At 53.9% G+C, this 17,823-nt stretch overlaps 1 protein-coding gene across 2 annotated transcripts in view; it reads right to left on the minus strand.

Annotated features, from left to right (window-relative positions):
• Positions 1–10,001, minus strand: part of ASS1 (argininosuccinate synthase 1) — a 50,874-nt gene extending 40,873 nt beyond the window's left edge. Inside the window, exons 1-3 of one of the 2 annotated variants that reach the window (XM_067742950.1) lie at positions 9,863–10,001; positions 2,567–2,676; positions 585–653 (exon numbers count right to left, since the gene is read on the minus strand). In XM_067742950.1, coding sequence (XP_067599051.1) covers positions 585–653; positions 2,567–2,671 — 174 coding nt within the window. In that variant the 5' untranslated portion in view covers positions 2,672–2,676; positions 9,863–10,001. Of the gene's footprint in view, positions 1–584; positions 654–2,566; positions 2,677–4,476; positions 4,539–9,862 lie in introns of those variants that run through there. The other variant, XM_067742951.1, reaches the window with a different exon arrangement.
• Between the last annotated feature and the right edge of the window lie 7,822 nt (positions 10,002–17,823).

Raw genomic sequence — 17,823 nt, forward strand, 5'->3', positions numbered from 1 at the left:
AGTAAGAGTTAGAATTATGGAAAACTTGTATCTGACACCGTGAACTTGACAGCTTCCTAATACTTCTGATGTGAGTTTTATTGCGTTTTAGTGTGCTTGGCAGATATCGCGTTTCTTTTGCACTGTTAGCCTATGTGAGCAGGGACCACGCTGGCCACGTTCACCTTATGGGCCTGCTCACCACATGGTTAGATGCTCAATCGATGCACTGATTCTGTTGAATGGATGGAAGGATGGGTGGATGGACAGAGAGCTAGGAGGGATGGACAGGTAGATGGATGAGGGATGGATGAGTGAGTGGATGTATGAATGGACAGCAAGATAAAAGAGGGATGGGCAGGTGGATGGATGGATGAGGAAAAGACAGATGGATGGGGAGGTGGGCTGGGGAGGTGACTGGGTAGAAGAGTGGCTGGGGGAGACCAGAAGATGATGCCCTTTGCACACCAAAAGCACTCCTGGAAGCAATAGGACCAGTTGGAAGGCGTGGGGGAGACCAGGAGCTTTGGGACAGGACCCCCCACAGCTGTCCCCACCAGGTCAAATCCTGTTTCCAGCCCCAAACCCTGCCTCCCACGTGGTACCTTTCTAGCCCCAAGCTTCAGCGCCTTCTTCCTGGCTTCCTCAAAGTCTTCCTTCTGGCCTACGTTGGCCTGATGAGTAGAAGCAGAGAGGACCCATTAACCCAGGGGAAGAAAGAAGAGCTGAGAAGAATGTCCCCCCCAGCCCCTCCCCTACCCTGGGGTGAGCCGTGGGCAAGTGTGTTTCACACACAACAGCCCTCAGATGGCGGTGGTTTCGACTGGATCGCTGAGGTCAAAGTAGGAAGGAGAAAGGGCGCAAACCAGGGTCTGGAGAAGCTGTAACACTCTCCAGAGCTAATACTTGGTTGAAGGACGGACCGAGCCTGGCCCCGTGCACCCAGGCTGCTAGGTTGCAACATTTGCTGTCACTGCCTTGAAGGTCTAAGGCTTCCCTTGAACCCGTCTAACTCTTCCCCCAATTCCCCTGAAGTCAGTACAAAGGTTGGAGAGTCAGCAGCTGCCAGACTCTCAGCTCACTTCCCCAGCCAAGTGCAGCAACGTGACTGTCCCAGGGCGCCTGAGCCGGCTCGAGGCTGAGGACTGGGCTACGGGCACCCAGCTGTCCCCCTGCTGGAGCGCAGCCTCTGGTTCCGACATCCCCATCTAGACACGGGCATTTTTTTTTTGCTGGCTGCACTCTGGCCTCCTGCCTAGACACTGGCCCTGGCTTCTGCTCAACAGACTCTGGAATCTTCCCAGAGTCCAGCTGCAGGTACTTTTCTGAGGTCACTCAGCTTTTAAATCTGCCCGGGGGGGAGCCCGGGATCTGGACGGCCCACTACTGCTGCTGAGGACAGGGTGTGCACACCCCTGGCTCTCTGCATCCGCTCAAAGCCCTGGCTCTCTCTCAGCAGCGAGCCAGGCGCTTCCCCTGCCCCACCTGAGGGACACGGGGTCAGCACTGTTACGGATGGTAGATTGACTTCAACTGCAAACAAACAGTTCTTGACAACAGCTGGACTTTTCCTGTCCAGGGTGCCACCCTCACTTCCTCTGCAAAGAGAACCTTCTCTCCTGGGACCTCTTTCCACAGGGATGGGTGAGAGCACATCACGTCACCTGCTCACTGTAGGGACACAGCCATACTGACGAATGCATGGTGGGCAGGGACTCAGGCCAGTCAATGGGAGTCCCCCCTGGCCCTTCTGTCAGAGCCTCTGCAGGAAGCTCTCCTTGCTCTGGGAAAACTTGGGTATGATGATGTGGGCCTTGCCTGCCCCGTGGAGGGCCAAAAATGAAGCCAAGCAGAGATAGAGGCAGATCTGGATGAGCACCTGGATCCAGCCTTGCCTGAAGCCGTTATACTCCTGGCCTTCTCAGTTACATGAAGAACTGTATTATTTTGGTTTTCTTTTTTATTTTTGGTTTTGTTTGGCTTAAGCTGGGTTTCTAGAATTTGCACAGTCATATGGAGAAAGATTCAGAGGTTATGTCCAGGTTTCTCAGAAGTTGAGCTGGTTTAATTAGGGATGTCTGCTACGGATCCTGGATGGGGGATGGCATCATACATAACCTATGGCCCGTGACCTATTTGCTATGCCAGAATTAGATGATCTCCAAGGGCTCGTCTAGTTTAGCCAGTGTAGCCTCCTACACTCTTTGCTGAATTATTGAGGGCTTTGGGAAAGGGGAAGATTGTATGCCTTCTCGGGGCCTTCACCAGATCCAAGCCCTTGGTCCCTCTCCAGGCAGGCTGGCCCAGCAGCTCTGCCACACTCACTCCTGTGCCCCCTGTCCAGTTACTCGCGTGGAGACTCAGCCTCCTCCGTGATCTGGGGGGCATCTCAGACCTGGGGGACTTCCAAGGTGTTCACTCGACAGATGCAGAGAAAGAGGCAGTAAACGAGAAGCATTTTCCTACGGTTCAGGACAGGCTTAGAGATGGGGAGCTGGGTTTGGATGAGTGACAGTGGGCAGGTGGGCAAGCTGGATGGACAGCAGGGCCGACAGTAGAAAGACACACATGCCAGGCGCCCCCTCACCAGGTAGGCAATGACGTCATAGCCCTGCTCCTTCAGCCACACGAGGATGCAGGAGGTGTCCAGGCCCCCGCTGTAGGCCAGAACCACGGAGCCTTTGCCGGACATCTCGTCTGGAGGGAGGACACGAGGAAGAATGTGAGTGACCCAGAGCCAGCCCCTCCCAACAGCTCCCTTCTGGCCTGTCCCCCCGCCCCGACCTCGGCCTTGGGCAGTCTTATTCCCTGGACAGGCCGCCACCGTGAGGTGTGAAACAGGATGTTCGTCTGACATCAGGACCAGCTGAGGAGCTGCTCCTTCCTGCAGCCTCACGCCTTCCACCCCCGACACCCTCTCAGGGGACCCACACACACCACACTGGGGCCTGGCAGGTGGAGGCATGTCTTAGAGCCAGTTCCCCACCAGCTAGAGAAGACGACGGGGTCAAGGTCAAGACGCAAAGGGGTGCACAGCGTCAGGAGACTTGGGAGAGGCCGTGGCCCTGAGGCCCGGGCAGCCCACACATCTCTAGTCAGAACTGCTCCTTGCTAGGCTGGGCCAGTGCGAGTGAGGCATGGCCCTGGGGGACTCGTATAGATCACCCTGCACCCGGACTATGACCGCATGAGGTAGGAGCTGTCATGCATGTTGGGGCAGCAGAGACTGGGGCTCAGAGAGGTCAGTGGCCAGCTCGAGGTCACAGAGCACGTGTCTGTGTCTGGCTCCAGAACCTGGGTTCTTCCCAGCATGCAGGGCTGCTTCCCAGCTCCACAGGGAATAGGATGCCCCCCTGGACCTCTCCCACCTGGGCCCCAGTGAACCTTCACACAATGGGACTTTAGGCTCTTTTTAGAAGCAAGTACCTCTGAGAGGGGAAACACGAGAGACCCCAAACACCTCAATGAACCCAGCTCCAAAATGATTAGTTGGGAGGAGCTCAGAGACCAACTTCCCCATGTGCAGAGGGGGAAACTGAGGCCCAGAGGAGGAAGGTAACCAGGACGTACAGATGGTAGATCTGTCCTTCTGCAGCAGGACAGATGTGCCCCACGCTATCCCTCCCTCTCTTCAGCTACACTGAAGCTTCCAGAAAGCACCAGGGCCTCCTCACTCCTTTTGCCTTTGCAGCCACTGTTCCTTCTACCCAGAAGGCTCTCCCTGAGCCCTAGGGCTGCATCAGGCCCTGCCTTCCCCCCACTCTCCACATGGCCCTGAGAGTAGATGCTGTTATGTGCCCACTTTGCTGAAGAGGACCGAGGGTCAGAGAGGCGAGGTCACTTGCTTGAGGTCCTGTGGTCAGCAGGGGGCAGGGCCAGATTTGGATCCAGTCCATCTGTCTCCAGCCTCCATGGACATGGCCCCAGCATCCTGCATTTCCTGGGTGTGTGCTTGTGTCTGGTGGGAGCATTTGCACTGGAGACCGACCAAACTCAGGGTCCTTAATAGAATCTATTGGGAAAGGCTGTGGACATCACTGCACAGATCCATGTGGCCTCATCCAGAAGGGCCTCTCCCCAAGGATGCAGGCTCCTGTATACTGAAGGCTTCTCGTGTGCCTGGAGGCTTAGCGGCAAAGTGGTCACCCAGCCCTTTGCAGTAGAACCCAGCCCAGCCGAGGGACAAGAACACATCCTATGTGCTGTCCCCGGCATCTCACCAGGCCACCTTCCAGCCAGTCCCAGAGCTCACATGTTTCTACTGCCTTTTGGACTTGGAAGGGGAAACACTTCATGGAACAGTGAGGTTGGGGGCAGTTCTGATGGATGGGTGTCCACAATTCCGCCCTTCAGTAGGCATTCAGCCACCTGCCAGGCTGTCCCAGGCCAGCTGGGGCCAGCAGACATGCCCACGGCAACCGCAGCCAGGCAACAGGCCATCCAGGATGGAGGGGAGGAGGTGGGAGGGAGGCAGGAAGGACTCATGGCAGGAAGTACCTGGGGCTGAAGGTGTTGGTTGCGGGCTTCCAGAATCTGTCTTGATGGCTCAGCGAACCACCCTGCAAATACAGGCAGCTGGGTGACACCAGAGGCTATGAACCCAGCCTACCCAGCCCCTGGACTCCCCTTTGGGCAGCCTCGCTGAGTGGGGAGACTCAGGAGCCCCAGAGCCCCGTCCAGCGCCCTGCTGCAGCGTGCGTGCTCCCAGCCCTGTGTTCGTGTGCGAAGGGGTTGGTGGTGTGGTCGGGTGGGGGGTGTAATGTTGCGTATTTGTGAAGCTCTATTGAGATATAATTGACATGCAATCAACCGCATATATCTAAAGCGTACAATTTAGTGAGTTTGGGCGCGTATCTACAGCCAGGAAGTCATCACCACGGTCAAGATAATGAAGGTATCCGTTATAAGCTGAGTCCTCCATTTGTGTTATCCCCAGTTTAGAGACAGGGAAACTGAGGCTCAGGTTAAGGAACTTGCTCAAGGCCTTGCTTGGCTGGTGAGTGGTAAAGCCCGGATTCACACCCAGATCAGCTAGACTCGTAAGTACAAGGTCCCCTCTCTGGGAGGTGCAAGGAAGGGGATCCCTGGACAAGGTGTGGTCTGGGAAGCCACAGGTGGCTCAGACACCCTGGAGTGACAGGGAGAGATGCTGTGGGCCCGAGAGACACCCCTGCTGTGCCACCTCCCAAAGGCCCTGGGGCCAGAGGATGGGCACCGGGTGGGGGAGGGGCAGCTCCATGGAACAGACCTCCTGGGCCTGTCCTGTTCTGCCTCAGCGATGCCCCTGTGCCTGATGCATGGCCCATCACAGCACAGTCACAGTGTATTCTAACTGCCCCCGCTGCCCACTGTGAGCTCTGTGCGGACAGGGACCATCTCTCAGCGCCTGGCACATGGCAGGCACTCAGAGAAAGGCTGCTGATTCTGCGGCCTGGAGGTCAATTCCTCACCTATAAAAAGAGAGGGTTAGGGCTTCCCTGGTGGCGCAGTGGTTGAGAGTCCGCCTGCCGATGCAGGGGATGCGGGTTCGTGCCCCGGTCCGGGAAGATCCCATATGCCGCGGAGCGGCTGGGCCCGTGAGCCACGGCCGCTGAGCCTGTGCTCCGCAATGGGAGAGGTCACAGCAGTGAGAGGCCCGCGTACCACAAAAAAAAAAAAAAAAAGAGAGAGGGTTACAATCCCCTCCAAGTCTGGAATTCCATGCACGTTCTCATCCGGAAACTTGTGAGCCCCTGCTGCCTGCCAGGCCACGTGCATGCACGGCTAGAGGGCCTCAGCCTCTGGGTCTGAGACACGTGATGGAATGGGTGCACCCAGGAGTGTGTGCCTGAGTGCAGGGGTGTGTGCGTGTGTGTGTGTGCGCGCGTGCATATGTGTGCCTGCATTTCTTGGGGAGAATGTACCTGAGACTGCATGCATGCACCTGTGTCTGCACACACACACACACACACAAGCACACACACACGTGTGTGTGCGTGTGTGTGTGTGTGTGTGTGGCGTTTGAGTCTGCGTGTGCACGTCCAGAGATTAGCTGGGCAGGTGGGCTGGGACAATGATATAATCTGACACTGACATTGCTCCGCCCTTCCTGGCGAAGCTCCCGCCTCCCTCAGTCAGTGAGGTCCTGGCAGACTACGTGGGGCAGAAACTAAAGGAAGCTGAGGCCTCAATGTGGGGGAGGGAGAGTGGAAGAGACGAGGGGCAGAGCACAGTGGCTGGGTCCTCCAGACCTGGGTTCAAGCAGCTTAAGCTGCTCACCTGCAAAACGGGATCAAGAACAGCCCATCCCTCCACAGGGCGACCGTGGATTCCGTGAGATTCCAGGAGGAGCCCAGAGCTGGGTACCACCCCTGTGCCCACCAAGCTCTCCTTACCACTGGGTCCTGGCTGACCTTGGGCAAGCCCCTCACTCTCTAGGCGTCAATATCACCGCCTGCTCAACAACCTGCAAGCCTGAAAGCCCTTCTGGTTCTGACACCCCAGGACACCGGGCTTCCTGCCTGAGGACTCGGCCTCCCCCAGCCCAGGGGGGCTGGCCTCCTGGGGCTCTGGGGCTCCTGAGTCTCGGCCTCCCGCGGCCCCAGCTTTGCCGCCACCCCACCCTCCACGAAGGGCGCAGGGCAGGTGCCCCAGCTCCCAGGCACATGACCACTGCCAAGAACATTCATGCCTCCAGCTCCCGGGGCCAGCCCAGACATCCTGCTCCAGAAGAGGGACACCTGGGAAGGGAAGAAGAGAGCCTCATGCCAAGATGCCTGCCAGTCTGGCCTTAGTTGGCAAGGCAGTGGGCATTCTCCAGTGCCCTCGCCACAGACATCCCGCCAGCTCCCGGCGAATGTGCCAGGCCAGCCTGGGCAGTTGCTCGGCACTAAGAAAATTCATGCGGCTCTAAAACGTCAAAGCTAGAAGGATGACTAGAGCAGTTACTCTGTGTAGTGCCACACGTGCATCATTTCAAGGCGGCGACTATTATTACCACCTATTTACAGCTGATGAACCCGAGGCTCAGAAAAGTTAGTGACTTGCCCAGGTCTCAAGCTAGCGGACGGCAGTGCTGGGATAGAAACCCAGGCTGACTGCAGACCACCTGCTCTTTACTGCTCTCTGCCCTACACTCTCTGGTCTCTAGGAGACCACAGACTGTCTCCCCCTCCCGTTACTTGTCTGCCAGAAGACAAAATCCTCAACGCACCATCACCAGTCAGTATTCTATTTCTCTGTGCTGCGGCAACACGAATGTTCCCCTGGAACCCCTCCGCTCCCATTCTAACTCAGTCGAGCTGAGTTCATTATAGTTTCTAAAAAGCCTAGCTCCACCAAGGCCATAGAATTCTCCCTGACTTAGGGGTTTGCTCATTTTAGGACTGCAACTCTCATCCTCTTGCTGCCCTCATTCGTGTCTGATAGAGCTAGGGGGCAATTCCACACTTTGACCAGGAGGTCAAAGTGTCAGGATTCAGCCTGAACATTTGCCTGACACACTCAGCTCATTTCATCTGCATACTTGGTGAGACACAGAGGAAGGATTTCTGTGTCTGATGAGAAAGCTGAGGGCAGTAGGGGTGCTCTAGGCTACATACTGAGCTGGCTCTCAGCTGCAAGTTCCTGGAGCCTGAGATTCAAATCAGGAATGCCAGGCTGTCTTCGGGACACCAGCGCTCCAGCGAACCTCCTCTGCCCGGTGCGGGGGGTCCTTTGGGAGTGCCTTGCCTTAGGAAGATTGGGTCTCCAGTTTCGACGAGAATGTCCTGAGGTAGGAGGAGGTAGGAAGACTAAGTGGACCTCACCAGGCCCCAGTGACAGGCACTTAAACCCTTTTCAGAGCATTTGGTTATGGAAGAAAGCATGAGTTCATTCATCTGTTTACTATATTGAAATGCCCATGGGTGCCTGGCCTACCCCAAGTCTGGGGAGGGCGTCTGTCCCACAGGAAGGAGCGAAGTCCTGGTAGATCAACTTTGCCCAAAGTGTTTCAGTAGAAATCAGAGCCGTAGACCTTGAATTCCAGAGGTTATCTCTCTCGGCACGGATGCCCACAGGCAAGGCGCTCACTTCAGAGGCTGTGCGCTCAGCTTTTGGATGAAGGCATCTGGCTGTCTTGGCTTTTGCCTCCCAGGACCCACAGGACGAGGGCGAGATGGGGCATGGGAAAGTGCTTGCCCAGCCGGTGAGTCTGGGCCTGGCCCCCCGGCAAGTCAGGCTCCTGGGGCCCTGGGCCAGGGAAACGGTTACCATCAGAGCCAACTGACCACACATGCCCAGGGGAGGCAGGCAGCTGACGGGGGCACCTGTGGGTACTCAGGGGGGCTCAGACTGTGCTGAGTGGGGGCCTCCCTCCACCCCATCCTGTGCCTGGCCTGGGATCTAGGCGCTCAGCCGGAAGCATTCCCCACTCATTCACCAGCGCTCAGCAGAGCCAGAATTACTTCTCAGCGTAACGCACAGGTGGCTCCACCGGGACGGGACCCCCTGCCCTGGCTCTGAGACGGGGATGGGCGGGGGGAGGGAGTGTAGAATGGAGACTCCTCCAGTTCCTGTCCAGTTCCCATGCCCTTTGTGGCTGTTTCTGCCTCTGCTGTCTCCCTCCCCCACCAGAACCTAAGACAGGAGGGCAGGGACCCTGTCTCCTGTTCTGAACGCCCAGCGTGGTAGCACCTGGTGAGTCACTCCCCAGACACAGGGAGTGAACGGACCCGGCACCCTTCTCAACAGTATACATCCCCTTACTGTTTCCAGAGCCCTGAGCCTGTGCCAGCCATGACGAATGGAGAAACTGAGGCCTAGGACTCTGGGAGGCTGACCCGAAGGCTCACCCAGTTGTGGAGTTGTGCCTGCCTTCCGGGCTGGGGTCTGCGGGCCTCCAGAACCTGCCTTCTTCTGTCACCAGCCTGGGTGTGGCGGGGAGGGATCAAAGCCCAGGGCCGATTTGATCCATCCCTGGGAAAGGACAGGTTTACTCCTGCCCGGGATGTGCAGCCAGACGGCGCTGCTCTCGGGAGGAGACGCCCCACTTTGCAGAGAGGAGCACTGAGGCGGCCAGGTCACGGGGCCTCCTCGGGAAGAGCCCTGGCTGGATGGGAGAGGAGCTTCCTGCATTTCACAGAGACTCTCCTTCCCCGGAGGGCGAGGCCGCCCCAGGGGCCAAAGGCAACAGGCATCAGGACCACTGACATTTCCTGACGAGCGGTCCCTCCCACAGGCCAGTGCCAGCCGGAAACCGGGCACCGCGGCGAGGCGAGGCCCCCGCCCCACCGGCCAGAGAATGCAGAGCCCTTTCAGAAGGTAGAGCCGCGCGACTGACGCCCCCTGCAGGGGAGGGAGCACAGCCACACCCAAGGCACCGGGGTGGGCCACCCGGAGCCCGGAGCGACCCGCCCGGGGGAAACTGAGGCTGGGGCTGTGGGAGGGGCCGAGATGCCCAAGCCCCGGGGGCGCGCGAGGCGCAGCCGTGAGTCTGGACCTCTGGTTGCGGGCAGAGGAAAAGAGGCGGAGACAAGAGACCAGGGCCAGAGAGGGGCCGAGAGAATCGGGAATCCTCACACCCTCCGGGTTCCCAAGGTCTCCACTTGTGGGGCTCGCGGCATAAGGGAAATTGGATCGGAGAAGGAAAATCCAGAAAGGACCTCGGCCCGCAAAGGCGACAAGTAACCCGACCTGCCCCTCAGACCCCCGGACTCGCGCCCCGGCCCCCTCTCCGTGGCCTAAGGGAGCCAGGAATCCGGCCGCCAAGCGTTTGAGCAACAGGAGTCCGGGCGTCGGCCCCCTGCCCGCCCGTCCAGCTCCGAGCCCGGGGCGCGCGGTCCCCTCCGCCTCCTCGGTTCGTTCTCGGTGGGGTCCGGGCAGAGGGCGACCTAGGCTGGGGAGTGGGAAGGGGACTCCTTACCGGGAGGCAGGCGGCGGCGGCAGGCGGTGGAGCAGGGCTGGTTGCGGCGCGCATCCCGGGTTATAAGCACGGGGCAGAGGGCAGGGCCGGGGGCCGGGGACAAGGCGGAGGAGGCGAGCAACAGACCCCGCCCCCGGGCCCGGCCCCCTGGCGGAGCGGCTCCGCGTTCGCGGCCGCCGGCGGGGGTCGGGGCCAGGCGTTGCCCCGCCTCCTCGCCCCTCCCCTTTCCCTCCTTCCCTCCTGCCCACCCCGCTGCCGACACACCCTCCCGGCCGGGCCCCCGCCCTGGCCGCAGGCTCTGGCGGCCCCGGCCCGCGGGCTGGCGGCTCCCCTGGGCGCGGTAGTGGCTGGAATCCTCGCGACTGACAGGGTGACAAGCCTTGCCGCCTGGCCCGTGGGGAACGCTCAAGCGCTTCGCCGTGGGAGTGGAATAAAAGCCCCTTAAGCTCGTGAGTTTCATGCCCAGTTTTGTGTCGTGGTGGCCTTTCTACAGACCTCAAAGCCCCTCCCTCCCTCCCTCTCTAGTCCCCGTGAGCCGGAGCCCATTGTATTGGTGAGAAAACTGAGGTGGAGGTGGCCCTAGAAGGTCGGGGTTTCATCCCTCAGTCCAGGGCTGGTTCCTGGCTGTCTCCCCAGAGCCTGGCACCTGACCAAACTCCCGAGGGCACCCAGTAAATAGTGAATAGAAGACTGGCCTACTGCTAACCCATTGAACAGCAGGGAAAATTGAGGTTCACAAAATAAACAGGGAGTTGTGTCCCCAGTCTGGACTCCAGAAGGTTCTGTGTCAGAAGTTTTCCAGCCTGGTTTATAGGCCCCAAAGCACCAGTTACTGCAACCGCAACCCAGTAAAACAGCTGGTCCCAACCTGTCCAAGACAGCACCTCGGTTAGGACTGACCCCCAGAGGGCGGCTTCCCAAATCCTCCAAGCCCCGAACCCGCCCTGGAGGTGGGAGCCCTGAGACAGCCCTGCCAGGTTAGCCATCCAGCCATCATGGAAAAGACGCAGGGGTGTAGGTCACGGTAAGGAGGCAGCCCTGTCCCAGGCCCCTTCCTGCAACCAAGAAGCAGCCAGAGAAAGGGAGCCTCTGCAGAGAGGGGTGAAGGCTGCTGGTCTAGTCACTCTTAGTCCTCTGCCGCCCAGTCCCCTGTCCCCCTGCCGCACACTCCCGTCCAGTCACTCAAGCACCTCGGCCAGATGAGTAGCTGTGAGTCCTTCAGGAGGGAGAAAGCATCAAACCAACTTGAAAGCAAAGCCGCAGCTTCTTGTGAGCCCCCCAACCTCTGGCACCCAAGCCCCAGAAGTGGCCGTGATGGCAAGGGGGCCCCTGTGAGCCCAGTGGGGCTGGGTGACTGTGGTGACTTGAGTCACCTTCCCGCAGGAGGTTGGGATGGTGGCTGAACCCCCTTAGCCCACTCACTGGGCCACCTTGGGGCCATGCAGAGCCGCCCCTGGCCTTCCACACTAGCAGCAGGCGAGTGAGGGGCAGCCATGAAACAACACTCCCTCAAGGGTCCCTGACCAGGGATCGAACCCATGCCCCCTGCAGTGGAAGCCCAGAGTCCTAACCACTGGACCACCAGGGAATCCCCTCTGCCCTGTCTTTAAGCCTCCATCCCCTGGCTTTGTGCTCTGTCCTTGTTTCTTCCTCTAAGATGTCACTGCCCTTCGAGAAAGTTGGGGAAGGCATGGATGGAGCAGAGCCACCTCCTTGGACTTATTGCAGAGGAAGTGGAGAGGGAACCTGGGGCAGGAAGACCTAATGTTCTCCCAAGCTCCCCAAAGTCATGGTGGCCCCAGAGAGAATCCCTGTTACCCAGACTTTAGGAAGAGGGTGGGGTGAGGGCTGAGCCCCTCCAGTCGAGGATGGATGGGTGGGGGGCATGGGGTGGAAGAAGAGATAAGTCAGCATTCCCTAGGATGTCTGGTTGGATCTGGGCCATAATAACCACAACCCTCATGGTTATCACTGAACACTCTTTTATGCTTACGTTCATTTGATTTTCACGACTACCCTGTATGAAGTCGCTATCATTGTCATCCCTAATTTACCGACAGGAACCTGCAGCTCAGAGAGAGGGTGTATCTTCCCCAAGGCCACACAGCATGTAAGTGGCAGAGCAGGATGAGAACCCAGGGTCTGGAGCTCTAGCCCAAACCCTCTACTCTAGCTCAGGCTTAAACTGAATTGGTGGAGGAGCCAGAGCCTCAGTCCCAGGGCCACAGGCTGTGGGGACCTTTACTCTCTGCTGCAGAAATGGCTCCAGCCCAGAGGACTGTCCCTTCCTGAAGCATAGGCACTGGTTACGTGAGGAGAAGTGAGGTCACAGCTCTCCTGAGAGGAAAACAGGTGCCCACTGGGCACCAGGGTGGATAGTTGCCCAGGGGCACAGATCAAGGTGAGAAGAGACTGAACTCGAATGGTTCATTTTTTTCCCATATCGGTTCCCCATTGTTCTAGCAACATTAGTTGGAGACTTTTCTCTCCCCATTGAACTGTGTTGGCACCTTTGTTGAAAATTAATTGACCATATAAGTGTTGGTCGATTTCTGGATTCCCTCTTCTGTTCCATTATTTATTTATCCTAATGCCAATACCACACCATCTTGATTGCTATAGCTTTACCGTGAGGCTCGAAGTCAGATAGTATAGATCTTCCAACTTTGTTCTGTTTCAAAACTATTTTAGCTATTCCAGGTCCTTTGCATTTCCATAGACATAGTAGGAAGAGCTTGTCTGTTTATATAAAAAACCTGCTGAGATTTTGATTGGGGATTGCAATAAATCTATATATCAGCTAAGGGAGAATGGACATCTTAACAATATTGAATTTTTCAATCCATGATCGTGGTATATCTCTCCATTAATTTACATCTTCATAAATTTCCCAACATTAAAAAATACCAAAACTTAAAACTGTTTATTCAAAAGGATTAATTGCTGTTTATATGAGCAATGAGAAAGAAACTCAGGTCAGTCTACATCTTGAGATGGTCTTCATTTGTGGTGAATTCAATATGTGCTTTAGATCAGAAGTGTATCTCTGAGATAATGTTGAAATATAGCAGGTGTCACAAAACAGCTCCTTATTTGACATGAAATCTCAGGTGAGGCTCTTTTAAGGATATAGACCAGCAGGACCCAGAGCTACAAGAGCTAGAGTTTCAAAGGTCCCTGCTGAGGGCTTCCCTGGTGGCACAGTGGTTAAGAATCCGCCTGCCAATGCAGGGGACACGGGTTCGAGCCCTGGTCTGAGAAGATCCCACATGCTGCAGAGCAACTAAGGCTGTGCTCCACAACTACTGAGCCTGCGCTCTAGAGCCCGCGAGTCACAACTACTGAGCCCAAGTGCCACAACTACTGAAGCCCGCGCACCTAGAGCCCATGTTCTGCAACAAGAGAAGCCACCCAATGAGAAGCCCGTGCACTGCAACGAAGAGTGGCCCTGCTCACCGCAACTACAGAAGAGCCTGTGCGCAGCAACAAAGACCCAACGCAGCCAAAAATAAAAATAAATATATTAAAAAAACAAACAAAAGGTCCCTGCTGAGCATCTTTTCATGTGTTTGTTGGCCATCTGTATGTCTTCTTGGGAAAAATGTCTATTTAGGTCTTCCACCCCTTTTTTTGATTAGGTTGTTTGTTTTTTTGATATTGAGCTGCATGAGCTGTTTGTATATTTTGGAAATTAGTCCCTTGTCAGTTGCTTCATTTGTAAATATTTTCTCCTGGTCTGAGGGTTGTCTTTTCCTTTTGTTTATGGTTTCTTTTGCTGTGCAAAAGCTTTTAAGTTTAATTAGGTCTCATTTGTTTATTTTTGTTTTTATTTTCATTACTCTAGTGGTGGATCAAAAAAGATCTTGCTGTGATTTATGTCAAAGAGTGTTCTTCCTATGTTTTCCTCTAAGAGTTTTATAGTGTCTGGTCTTACATTTAGGTCTTTAATCCATTTTGAGTTTATCTTTGTGTATGGTGTCAGGGAGTGTTCTAACTTCATTCTTTTACATGTGGCTGTCCAGTTTTCCCAGCACCACTTATTGAAGAGACTGTCTTTTCTCCATTGTATATTCTTGCCTCCTTGGTCATAGATTAGCTGGCCATAGGTGTGTGGGTTTATCTCTGGACTTTCTATCCTGTTCCATTGATCTACATTTCTGTAAATCAAAACTACAATGAAGTATCACCTCACACCGGTCAGAATGGCCATCATCAAAAACCCTACAAACAATAAATGCTGGAGAAGGTGTGGAGAAAAGGGAACCCTCCTACACTGTTGTCGGGAATGTAAATTGGTACAGCCACTACGGAGAACACTATGGAGGGTCCTTAAAAAAACTAAAAACAGAGCTACCATATGACCCAGCAATTCCACTCCTAGGCATATATCTGGAGAAAACCAGAATTCGAAAGGATGCATGCACCCCGATGTTCACTGCAGCACTATTTACAATAGCCAGGACATGGAAGCAACCTAAATGTCTATTGACAGAGGAATGGATAAAGATGTGGTACATATATACAGTGGAATATTACTCAACCATAAAAAGGAATGGAATAGTGGCATTTGTAGAGACGTGGATGGACCTAGAGATTGTCATACAGAGTGAAGTAAGACAGAAAGAGAAAAACAAATATCATATAATATCGCTTATAAGTGGAATCTAGAAAAATGGTACAGATGAACTTATTTGCAAAGCAGAAATAGAGTCACAGATGTAGAGAAACTTATGGTTACCAAGGGGGGAAGGAGAGGTGGGATGAATTGGGAGATTGGGATTGACGTATATACACTACTATGTATAAAATAGATAACTAACGAAAACCTACTGAATGGCATGGGGAACTCTACTTAATGCTCTGTGGTGACCTAAATGGGAAAGAAATCTAAAAATGAGTGGATGTATGTATACATATGGCTGATTCACTTTGCTGCACAGCAGAAACTAACACAACATTGTAAAGCAACTATACTCCAATAAAAATTATTTTTTTTTAAAAAAAGTTCCCTGCTGGTGATCAGGGGTTGTAAATGGACCAGGCGAGAGTAGACGTCCTCCATTTGGGAAAGCATGTGTGGCTATTACGGGAAAGGGCTGGGATCCGTGGCATCAGTGTGAACAGGTCCCCTCTGGCGCTAGAAGAGATAGGGCTTCTTGGGGTCAGAGGTGTGGCTGCTCCAGAGCCCGGCTTTGAGACGGATATTTTATTGGACACCTTGGATGACTTGCCAGGTGGCAGCCTATTCTCAGGCAAATGCCCAAGCCTTTTGTTTAGAGAAGATGAAGACCTGGCACGTGGGGCATCTCTGATGGGTGGTACAAATGTCCTCATTTTCAGTAGGAGTGCCGAAAGCTCCATCTGGACTCAGGTGTCTAAGCAATGTTTCATAGTTTTCAGTGTACAGGTCTTGCTTATCTTTCATTAAATTTATTTCTAAGTCTTTTAAGTTTTTTGATACTATTGTAAATAATATTTAAAATTTTATTTTCCAATCAGTTGTTGTTAATATATAGAAACACAACTGATTTTTGTTTACTGGCCTCGTCTTCTGCACTTGCTAAATTTGCTGATTAATTCTAGTAGATTTTTGTAAATACCTTAGGGTTTTCTATACAGACAATAATGTTGACTGTGAATAGAGACAGTTTTCCCCTTTCCCTGTATTATCTTTGTGCCTTTTTTCTTGCCTTATTCCAATGGTGAGGACCCCAGTACAATGTTGAATAGAACTGGTGAGAGTGGATATCCTTGGCTTGTTCATGATCTTAGAGGATCATTCATTCAGTCTTTCACCATTAAGTATGATGTTAGTTGTAGGTTTTTATTAGATGTTTTTCACAGGTGAAGAAGTTCGCTTTTATGTTTTTGTCATGAGTAGGAGCTGAACTTTTTCAAATGTTTTTTTCTGGATCTATTGAGACGATACGATTTTCTCTTTATTCTGTAAATGTGGTAAATTACATTGCTTGATTTTCAGGTGTTGAACCAACCTTGCATTCCCAGACTAATTCTATCTCAATAAAGTTTGTTTTTAAAAAAAAAAAAAAAAAAGAGAGACAGGGGAACTTTGAGTTAAAAGACACACAGAGGATGTAATCAATCATAACATGTAGCCTTTATTTGGATCCTGGGTTTTTTTTTTTTAAGCAAAAAAGAAATACCGTCTTTATGAGCAATTGGAAGTTTGAACACTGACAGGATGCTTGATAGCAAGGAATTATTGTTGATTTTTTAAAGTATGATAATGGTATTGTAGATATCTTTTTTAAAAATATTCTTTAAAGTTTAGAGATAATGAATTCTGAAATATTAATGAGCTGAAATGATTTCTATGAAGACTTTGATGGTCCCCCATCATTCTTAGGATAAAATCTAGAACCCTGTACTTCCTCTTCTGCCCCCACCCACTGCACTCCAGCTGCACTGGCCTGCTCGCAATTTCTTCAATGTGCCAAGCTCTTCCTTGTCTTATGGTCTTTGCACATACTATTCCTTGGGGATGCTTCTCTGACCCCTTCCCCTCCTCCCACCACATTGGTCCCTTGTCATATGCTGTCTCTCATGCTGGCACACAAGAGTTGCCTGAAATTTCTGGCAACAAAAGAGAGGAAAATGAGGGCTCTGGTCCCCTCCCCCTCTCCCCACTGCTGTGGTCTTTCTTTTTTTTTCCCCCTTTTTATTTAATTAATTAATTTATTTATTTTTGGCTGTGCCACGCAGACTGCGGGATCCTAGTTCCCCAACCAGGGATGGAACCTGGGCCTACGACAGTGAAAGTGTCAAGTCCTAACCACTGGACCACCAGGGAATTCCCCTCACTGCTGTGGTCTTAGATCACCATCACCTCTCACCCGTACCTCTGCAGGAGACACCTCACCTGTCTTCCTGTCCGCTCTAATGCACCCTCCACACTGCAGCCAGGTGCATTTTCCAAGGGTCAGCTCTGACTGAGGGGTCAACTTGTCTGAACTGAAGGGCACACTCAATGGATGTGACCTTGTTAAGTCCCCTGGCAACCTAAAAACATAGATGCAGCCTGTGGACCTAACCGTGGAGTAGGTCCCTCTTATCCTCCGTCTCTCCTCTGCCACTCAAGGGCTCTGCACTCGCAGGTCGTGGAGGGCCCAGGGTGTGTAGGGACCCCAAGCACCTCGCCCAGCAACCATCTCATGGTTGGCACCAGAAGCCACTTTGCTGCTGTGCAGGCCTGGGCACTGGCCCCAGAAACAAAGAGTGTCCTCTGGGCTGGACCCCAGGTTACCAGTCCCCGCCCAGAGGGAACATAAAGTCCAGTGTGGGCTCTTGGAAAAGCTGCATCAGGGAGTTTAATGAGTGACCTGCAGGGCTGTTTTCCAGCCCTGATGGTTCAGAGAAGCCTCAGAGGCCGGGCAGCTGGATGGGGCCCTGGCCAATGGTGGCAGCAGCTGGAAAAGCAGAGTGGAAAACACCCCTTTGGAGCTGAGCCCCCTTGGGAGGCACCTCCCCTCCTCGGCAACCATCCTGTGGATGTGGGGGGAGTGGGGAGCACGAGACTCGGAATCACAGCCTGGATTCCAGGCCAACTCTGCCCCTGGCTTGCTGTAGGACTTTGAGCAATCGCTCCTTCTCACTTGCCTCACTTCCCTCAAATGGGAAATTTAAGAGAAGGTGGGAGAGAAAGGAGGCCGACGGAACGCACACTCCCTGGGCAGCTCCTCCGGGCTTGAGTTGCCGATGTCCCTCCTTTTCAGCCTCTGCGCCTGGACCTTCCTCTCTCCCCATCTACCCTCCTCGGAGAATGGAGGCAGGGGAGCCTGGAGGCTGGAGGCCTGGGCTGCAGAGTCAGATGGGCCTGCATCGAGTCCTTCTCTTCCCCTCCCCTCCATGCTGTGTGAGTTTGGACAAGTGGCTCACCTTCTCTGAGCCCCCATCGCTCATCTGTGAAATGGACATAATATTCTTTGCCTCTGGAGTTCCTG

The sequence above is a fragment of the Pseudorca crassidens genome, chromosome 7 (genome assembly GCF_039906515.1).
Source record: "Pseudorca crassidens isolate mPseCra1 chromosome 7, mPseCra1.hap1, whole genome shotgun sequence".
Taxonomy (NCBI): domain Eukaryota; kingdom Metazoa; phylum Chordata; class Mammalia; order Artiodactyla; family Delphinidae; genus Pseudorca; species Pseudorca crassidens.